Here is a 9,256-nt window from a genome sequence, read left to right as displayed (position 1 = left end):
TAATTTGCTAATTTCACTTAAAGCTTAAGAATTATTCACCGACCATGTAAAATCATTTTCATTTACTTTTTAAAATCATATATTTCACTTTATTTCAAAATCAGTAATTTCACTTTTTACAAAAAATTATAGGTAAATATATCTTATGAGTGATTTAACATCCTACTGACGTATATACATAAACTCTTTCACTTATATTGAGTTTTTTTTTTTTTTTTCAATGGGGCATTTGTCGAACAATATTGAAGAAAGTACAACCAACAATATGTAAAATGTACAACACTCAGGGGCGGATCTACATGTTAAGTTACATTTCCGTCAATTTAGTAGCTTTTACTCATATATACATTAAAAAAATTTACTAAATATTTATGAAAATTTGACTATAAACTTAATTATTATTGTAATATTAACTTAAATTATTTATTTCAAATTTTAAATCCGATGCTGACGACACTAGGGACATTTTGTGACACATGAATTGTGTAATGCCTAAGAATTCGAGTTTAAGAAACTTGTTCTAGCCAAATCCTTAATGTCTCAACTAACTTACAACTTCACAATGATAATTTGTCGTTATATTAGTACTTAATGAACTTTTTTTGTCTGGTTGTCTCCTACTTTTGTAACTGCTTCTGTTCTGCCTACACTATATCCATCTAGTCATATTTAATTTTGGTTCACTATTGCACTTTGCAAACGTTACATTGTTACCAAGTAAAACAAGAAAAGCAAACGTTATATTGTTAGAAAGGTCATTGAATTAATTAATGACATGGTAAGGATTTAATTAGTGTTTGATGATCACTATTCGTCCGTCCTATTTTAACGATCGCTTTAATTCTTTTGAAAAAATCGTTTCAAATATTATTACTTTAGGAATTCAAAACTAAAGTTGACAATTAAAGTATTTAATTTCTAATTACACTCTTAACATAAAAGTACTGATCCCTCCGATCCAAAGTGATTAATTATTGAGGTTTGGGCATATAAACTAAGAAATTCACGTACTCCTAAGAATAAAGAGGTGTTTCGATTAAAATGTATTTAATTATGAAGTTTCTTTTAATTTCTTTTTAGGTTGACACAATTATAATTAAATTTGAACAATGAATTAGGAATGTGCCAATGACAAATTTAAAAGAGAAAAAAACAATTAAAACTTTCTTGGTTTCGCAAAACAACAATTATTTTGGACCACCTTTTAGAGGCTAAAACATCAATTGTTTTTTCAAAATAGAATTGTTTGGCCAAATTTTAGGAGAAGAAAAAACTGATTTGAGTAGAAGAAGAAGCTATTTTTGAGAAACTGAAAAAGTGGCTTATCCCAAAGAGAATTTTTTTTTGGAACACACTTTTGAAAAAATACACTTAAAAGCACTTTTGAAAGCTTAATCGAACACTAATTACTACTCAAAAGTTCTTTTCGAATTGATTAGCCAATTAATACAAAGTGTTTCTTACTAAAAATACTTTTTTGAAAGAACTTAGAATAAACTTATTTTAAAAGCTTGGCCAAATAGGCTATTAATAGATTAAAATACATCTAGAATGAAAAAAAGTGGGTTTCGTACATGCATTTTCATAAATTAGGTGAGAAATTTATAGATATTTTCTAACGTCCAATTTTAAGGTGGAATAAAAGACAAAATTTATAGATCAAGAAGTATAATAATAAATGTGATCGTAAAAGTAAGTACAGTCAAACCCCTCTATAACGACTCCTGTATAACAACATTCTTTGTTTAGAATATTTCTTGATTGTTATAGAAAATATTTAATATAATAGAACATGAAAAATTAATTAGCCGTTATAATGAAAATTTATGATTGTGGATGACTATTATAAAACAGTCTACATCAAACACTACTAGTAACATTAGAGGACAGTCTATAAATGAACCTATTCGAGATTCTTCCTATGCTAGCTAGCTAATTAAATGATGAGGTGATCATTAAAGCTCTATTAACTTTTCTTTCAATTATGTTTTTCTTTCTGTATTAATTCTTAAATTCAGATTTAAGTAATATTATATTATATATCCAGTAAATATATTATATATCCAGTAAATACTATAACAGTCAAACACCATTCTTGTATAATCTAATTTCTGAAATTTTTCAAACTTCCTTAGTGATAGATTTTGGTCAAAATGTATAATAATCTAATTTCTGTAATTTTTAAAACTTCCTTAGTAATATATTTTGGTCAAAAGTGAAACACCATTCATGCATAGTCTAATTTCAGAAAAATTTAAACTTCTCGTAGTGTCATTATTCCTTTTTTGTGGTTTATTTTTGTTGTCTGTTGCATAACAACAACATATTCATTGTAATTCTACAGCCTATGTCTGGGGAGGATAAATTGTACGCAGACCTTAACCTTAACCTTAACCTGTAGAGGTAGAGAGGTTGTTTCCGAAAGGCCCTGTCTGTTGCTTGAAATAGTATAATCAAGTTTTTATTTTCATAAGCGGATTCAAAATGACAAACAATATTAATATGAAATATCACCGCACTCGCTATTGTTTTGTGGCAATGGACGCGAAAAGTGAAAATATCTTTTTATGCTTATGTCATTTTTGCATAGTTTTTTAGTGGTTTATACTCGATACGAGTAACGTTCATCTGGTGGGGCCACCGAGACATATCACGTACCTTAAGTCGTGGCACAAAAGTGCAGTTCGCGCAGGATTCAAGTCTCAAAAAATGATTATTTATTTTTTTAATAAAAATCGCATTTTCGTTATAAATGACCCTTATACGATTTAAATCTGAATTAAAAGGGTCGGTGAGTCTGACATTATATATCGCATAATGAGTAATAAGGTCATAAAAGTGAAGGAAAAAGAAAAATCACGCCAATGATTTGCAACACATGATACCTACCACCTTTTTAAAATTGATATTTCAAGTTTTCTATGTTTTTGCTTCACATATAATTTCAAGTAAGTATATTTCACGTTCCTAACATGAGTGACCGGTTACCGATGGCGACAATTTCAGATTCTCAATTTTCCTTGACAAAACAAACAACGTATAAAAATCTGAAATTTCTATAACAACATTGTCAGTACGAAAAAATTCGATGGACCCCTCAGTCAGATATTTTTACAATTTTAAATCAGCTAATAGATAATTAAAAATTTACTAACATATAATTATATAATATACTCATTTATACAAGTGGGATTAATTAGTAATGTAGAAATAAGATAAGTTACGTACTGCAGTGTGTTAACATATATTAAAACACATACTACAATTTGTTCCTTTTTATTTTCTATTTTTTATTTACGGGTTTAACATACTTATAAAAATTATTTAAAATAATTTTAATTATAACATTTTATTTAATTAAATTATCCTTTATCGCTCTTTAAATTAATGCACCCCATTCAAGAATAACTCCTAATGCTAACTCCTACCAGACTCAAATGGATAAGGATATATGGATAAGCTAGCTTTGAATTCAGTGTAAGCTAAAAGTAAAATCCATGCAAAAATAATCAATTCTCTCTATTTCAAAAATTTATTTGCTCCTACTACTAGTTTTTCTGAAAATTCTTGAATGGAGTGCCTATAGTGTTCTTCTCTCCTCATTTAAACTCTATTTTTTCCAATTCTAAGGCCCCGTTTGGACATGGTTTGAAACATGGACATACAATTTGAACATTTTAAGTTGTATTTTTTCTTATAGACATAAAAACACCACAAATTGTGAAAACTATCAAAACATTCTCAATTCTTATATAATCTTACCAAATGAGCAAATCATAGTTTATAACAAAATTAGTGCACTACTAGAAGGTCTTTCTAAAAAATGCAACATCAATTAATCAAACATTAGTTCAATAAAAACGAAAATTTAACATAAATTGTAATGTAACTACTCTTTAATATAATCTTCCCACATAAATTAAAGGTTGGTAGACATAAATAAAATTTGGTGGAAGTTAATGAAATTGGTAAATGATTGATGGGGGTAATTGTTAAAAATATCTACCAATTTATGGGTCTTTTTTTACAAAATATAAATTGATGGGTTAAATTTTATATTTAAAAAATTGAAATCATGGTTTCAAATCCCAAATCAAGCCTTTTTGGATGATTTGGGGTTTGAAACCGTGGTTTCAAACTATGGTTCCAAACGTATGTCCAAACGCTCGTTTGAAACCATGGGATGGCCAAACGCCTACTAAATTTATATAATAATGTTTGGCTGATCATAAAATCTTAAAGGAATTTTTTTTTTTTTGTGATTTAAAATACTAAATATAGATGTTTATGTGATTAAAAAGCATTCATTAAGAGTAAAACGATTAAAAAAACATTACATTTACTCTTTCCGTCTCAATTTATGTGGTACCCTTTGCATTTTGAGATTTAAACAAATCTTTTTTTGATCATGATTTTTTCATATGTCTTTTAAATACTTTAAATTTTCAATTATTAGGACTTATGGTACTTTTTACGTTGTTTCGAAATATGTAAAATTTATGTCAAAAAACTTACAGATTTTTTGACCGAAAACACAATACAAAAGTTAACAGATTTGACTCTCGAAATTCAAAATGTGTCGCATAAATTGCGACAAAAGCAGTAAATCGAAACGAAAGCAGTATTATTTTTTATTTGTTTGACCTTTTTATTTTGACTTGTATTTATTACCAACCAGATAGCAATACATGTCATGCAAGAGAGAGATTTTGCATGCTTGATTTTTTCATTTTTTGGACAAAGCCAAAATCAACCCCTTCCCCTTCACCCTTTATAAGGCTATCCATTTTCACTCTTTTCTCCATCTTCACTTCACACAATCACTCCACAAGTGAAAAAAATTCAGGAAAATTTTCTCTTTCTTAATTTTTTTTTTTTCCTTCTTTTTTCTTCATAGCTATGGTTTTCGATAGGGATGTTGCTAGGTTTTCTGTTGGTGTTATTGGTTAGTTCTTCATACTATTTAGGCTCCACAAACACAAACACATACACACATACAAAAAAAAAAAAAAAGAGCTCATGAAGAATTGTTACCTTCATTTTTTTTAATGGAAGCTGATGTCTTTTTTTTGTTTTAAATTTTATTTTCAGGGAATGTCATTGCACTGATCTTGTTCTTATCACCCTTGTAAGCTTCAAGTCCCATGTTTTCTCCTTAACTTTCCTTTATTTAGTCTAGGAAAGAAGCTTTTAATTTATATAGAGTATACGCGGGTATTGTAAAAGAAAATTATACTATCAGATCCCCTAAAAGATATTTACAGGTAAGTTTTCCTAAAAATGTGATGATCTGATGGTATAAAAGTTCTTTAAGCTGATGGTCTATACAACTTAAGCTCATTTTATTTCCTGTTTCATTTAATGTGAAGACGTTTAATTGAATACACGTACTTTTGAAAGAAAAGAGTAGATTTTCATAACTTCTGATTTCTTATTTTCAAGATTATTTTGTTGATGACTATTTTTAATAATTTTTTTTTTGGATTAACAGGCCAACTTTCATTCGTATATGGAAAAACAAGTCTGTGGAGCAATTTTCTCCAATTCCGTACTTAGCCACATTAGTCAATTGTGGGCTTTGGGTGTTGTACGGGCTCCCTTGGGTACAACCACACAGCATCTTAGTTGTGACCATTAATGGGACCGGGCTTGGCATCGAGATCGTGTACCTAACGCTGTTTTTGTTGTACTCTGATCGTAAACAAAGGACGAAAGTTTTCTTCATCGTCCTCGGTGAGATTGTTTTCGTTGCTATACTTTCAGTTTGTGTTCTAACTTTTGTCCATGGAAACAAGAGAAGAGCAGCCATTGTTGGTAGTATTTGCATGGTGGGCAACATTTTGATGTATGCTGCTCCCTTGTCCGTCATGGTAAATAAATTTCTTCCTTTCTTGGTAAATATTGGATATATATATTTAAAAAATGACACCGCTTGTTATGCCTTTATTCATTTGTTCACTTGTTCAATTAATGTTGATACTGATAGAACAAAAATCGGGGTAAGCCACTAATGGCGAAGGGTGGTCAGTTATAAAAACTTATGGTCCGACCCTTCTAGGGATCGTAGCACATATCGAGAGCTTAGTGCTTTGGGTTGTCTTTTTTTTTTTTTTTTTTTTAATGTTAAAAAACTTTGTTGTCAAGACATATAGAGCCACCGTCGGCGAAGAGTAGTCGGTTGAGAAATGATACTATGTATATATGTCAATTTCTTTTTCATATGTATTAAATTTTGAATTTACTAAAATTCTGATTTCGCCGCTACTTGTCACACATTTAATTAAGACAACCTTATATTTTCTTTGGTTTTTGGTTTAGGGAAGAAAAAGGAAAAGAAAACTAGAAAAAAGAGAATCATGAAAATGTCATTTCGAAACTAAAGTTTATATGGTGTTTGATTGCAGAAATTGGTGATCAAGACCAAAAGTGTGGAGTACATGCCTTTCTTCCTTTCTCTTTTCTCTTTTCTCAATGGTGTTAGTTGGACTGCTTATGCCCTCATCCGTTTTGACGCCTACATTCTTGTAAGTATAGTACAAACAAATTGAATTTAATTTTATACATGTTTTCTTCTCTCTTTTTTTTTTTTTAGAGTGGATATACTTGCTATAATTGTTGGTGACCATTTTTCGGTGCCGAAAAAATTGACTTTCCGCGAATTGTAATTTTTGGGTAAGTAACACATAGTTCAATTACTTTATCGAGATAAAAAATATTTTTGCAGATATAAGTTAAGTCACTTTAATGAGACAAAATTAGTCTTACAACTTTAATGATATATAAGCAAAGCCTAGTGATGACCAAAGGTGGAATTAAGCATATATCATGTAAGATTATATGGGAATGATAACAAATAAAACATATATATAGTGTGCTCTATTTTGTGGCATATATGATATAACCAGGGGCGAATTTAGGTAGGAAATTTAGGGCACGTGAACACATAGTCTCTGTAAAACTAGGTATTTTACGTATATATTTTTAAAAATTGGTATAATATCATCTGCTGGAACACATGTTACAAGAAGGTTAAATGGTTCCCTTGGTTGAAGGTTGAATTATTTACTTAGACTAAGGATCAATTCCCACTTAACACATTTTTTCCTTCTTTTTTTAGTTGTGAACCCATGTTCTAAAAATCCTAGATTCGCCTCTAGATATAACATCTCTTTAGGCAAGATTCTTTTTACGTTTATATTTTTGTCCTTATGTAAACAACCATTCTAAAAAAGAAAAAAAAGAAGCTTTTATTTTGATTCTTTGAGAGTAATTTTAGTATTGATAGCTCTAATGAAAGGTATTCTAATCAATCAAATAAATTTGTGAAATATCTTACTTTTGAACTTTCCGGTTAATCAATTCGTACTCTCTACTGACAGTGTAAAAGATAATGAATATTAGTACCTAAAAGTGAGATTATCTGTTTATCTGTTACAACATTTTAAAATATATAATAGTGTAAATGTTTTGTCAACGTAAGTACATATATAAGTTAATATCTTTTTCTTTTCTTCTGAAATCTTGTAATACTTTGTTGGAATAGCCCAATACCTCTGTGTGTCGAGATGTATAGATTATGTATAATTATACTAAACTATAATATATATATAATATATATATATATATATATATATATATATATATATATATATATTTCGGCTATGTTGGTAAACTAGTTGACCGAACAGTACATATCCGTAACTTTACCTACTTTGTCTCAGGCACCTAATTCAATGGGAACTGTTCTTGGGCTGGCCCAATTGCTGCTTTATGCTACATATTACAAGTCCACTAAGAGACAGATAGCAGAAAAAGAGGCCAAGGGAGAGGTGGTCATGGCTGAAAAGTCTGTTTCCGGCCGGGTGGCCCAAAAGCCCAGAAATGATTCTAGAGTTTAAGTTTGTGGCCCTTGAAAGCCCATTTAACTTTAGTATTTGATCTTATAGTCCAACTTTCATTGGACCTTTTGTTTTTCTTGACCCCTTGTAGTGCCCCCCTCCCCCCAACCCACAACCCCAACCCCCAACCCCACTCGAGTTAAAAAGGCACCCCATCTACCCCTTTCAACATGTGATATGACAAAGATATATATATCCTAAATGAAAAGTAAGCTGAAAATTCAGCAGTTTTCATTACAGAATTGTTGCTTTCTTCATATTTAAGATAATTACTCCCTATGGCTATATAATCGTTCGATTTCTGGAAATTTAAAGCTCAATTTTCTCCGTAACTTCTCCAATCCAAATGGCGCGAAGAGTTTTCATATTTATACCTTGGGCGAGCGTAATTTATATGAATACAAACACATTATCTTAGTCAATACACGCAGTTTATTAGTACAAATCACTACTCTTTTGTGACAATAGATGTGAACTTGACAAAAGCATACACGTCGTCGTGCTTTAAGCATACACGTCTGCTTTAAACTTTATATATAGTTTAAGCAGAAGATATAGTGAGTGAGCTCGTGCTCACTCACTACTAACATTGTGCATCCGTCCCTGCTTTTCGTTAATCAATGTTTACACGAAAACAATGTGTTATGATCCCAAATTAGACAATTGATAAATAAGTACATACTCTCAAGTCACTCAAGATTACAAAGCACTCAACATGAAAGGAAATTACAAATGAATGAAATACAATATTACTGTTATATTTATTAAGTATTTCAGAGTAGACATGGTTCTTCTCACATGATCATCACTGTTTGATGCATATGTATACATATATATATACTTCATGTCTCTTAAGTTGAATGTAATGTTTACCTTGTCAATAATAGCTTGTCCTATCAAAGACGGAGCTAGAATTTGAAGCTTATGAATTGTGGATTCTAATTCTTTTAAGTTATTCGGTTCTAAATTAGTTATTTATACTGAATTTCTGAAGACAAATACAGAGTTTCTACAAGAAATAATGGTTCAGTCGAACCCGTTAACCTGTATTCTGGCTTCTTCCGGACTCCTACACATCAGAAAGCACCTTAGTCTGACCAGAGGAGGACGTAGCGTTGCGGCACCGAGGTCATCTGAACCCATTATTTTCATCGCAGAGCATAAATTTATGTATAAGCATTCTCTAAAGTTGCAACAAATCGTAGGTCCGAACTCATAATCTTAAAAATACAACAGGTTCAATACTAAGAATCTTTGTAGAACCCATAGAACTTCATTTTTAAATCCGCCTCTGTCAAAAACAGAGACATAAAAGCTCAGAGTACTTTGCATATTAGATTATACAAACGCATACTATC

General features: G+C 30.4%; 1 protein-coding gene across 1 annotated transcript; it reads left to right on the top strand.

Annotated features, from left to right (window-relative positions):
- Window positions 1–4,765: 4,765 nt before the first annotated feature.
- On the top strand, window positions 4,766–8,140 carry LOC132030677 (bidirectional sugar transporter SWEET4). Its single transcript, XM_059420403.1, has 5 exons — window positions 4,766–4,945; window positions 5,092–5,128; window positions 5,492–5,870; window positions 6,405–6,524; window positions 7,722–8,140. Exons 1-5 carry the CDS (start codon window positions 4,900–4,902, stop codon window positions 7,896–7,898), a joined length of 759 nt encoding a protein of 252 aa, XP_059276386.1. The 5' UTR covers window positions 4,766–4,899; the 3' UTR covers window positions 7,899–8,140.
- Window positions 8,141–9,256: the final 1,116 nt, after the last annotated feature.

The sequence above is a fragment of the Lycium ferocissimum genome, chromosome 9, assembly GCF_029784015.1.
Source record: "Lycium ferocissimum isolate CSIRO_LF1 chromosome 9, AGI_CSIRO_Lferr_CH_V1, whole genome shotgun sequence".
NCBI classification, from domain to species: Eukaryota; Viridiplantae; Streptophyta; class Magnoliopsida; order Solanales; family Solanaceae; genus Lycium; species Lycium ferocissimum.
The sequence above is the reverse complement of the archived record's forward strand: the minus strand, read 5'-3'. Positions and strand labels throughout refer to the sequence as shown.

What these genes read in the sequence shown, in the direction of transcription:
- LOC132030677 (XM_059420403.1), top strand. Translation starts at nt 4,900, where the DNA reads ATGGTTTTCGATAGGGATGTTGCTAGGTTTTCTGTTGGTGTTATTG. An exon ending in ATCTTGTTCTTATCACCCTT is followed by an intron (nt 5,129 to 5,491) that starts GTAAGCTTCAAG and finishes TTGGATTAACAG; the next exon opens with GCCAACTTTCATTCGTATAT. An exon ending in GTTTTGACGCCTACATTCTT is followed by an intron (nt 6,525 to 7,721) that starts GTAAGTATAGTA and finishes ACTTTGTCTCAG; the next exon opens with GCACCTAATTCAATGGGAAC.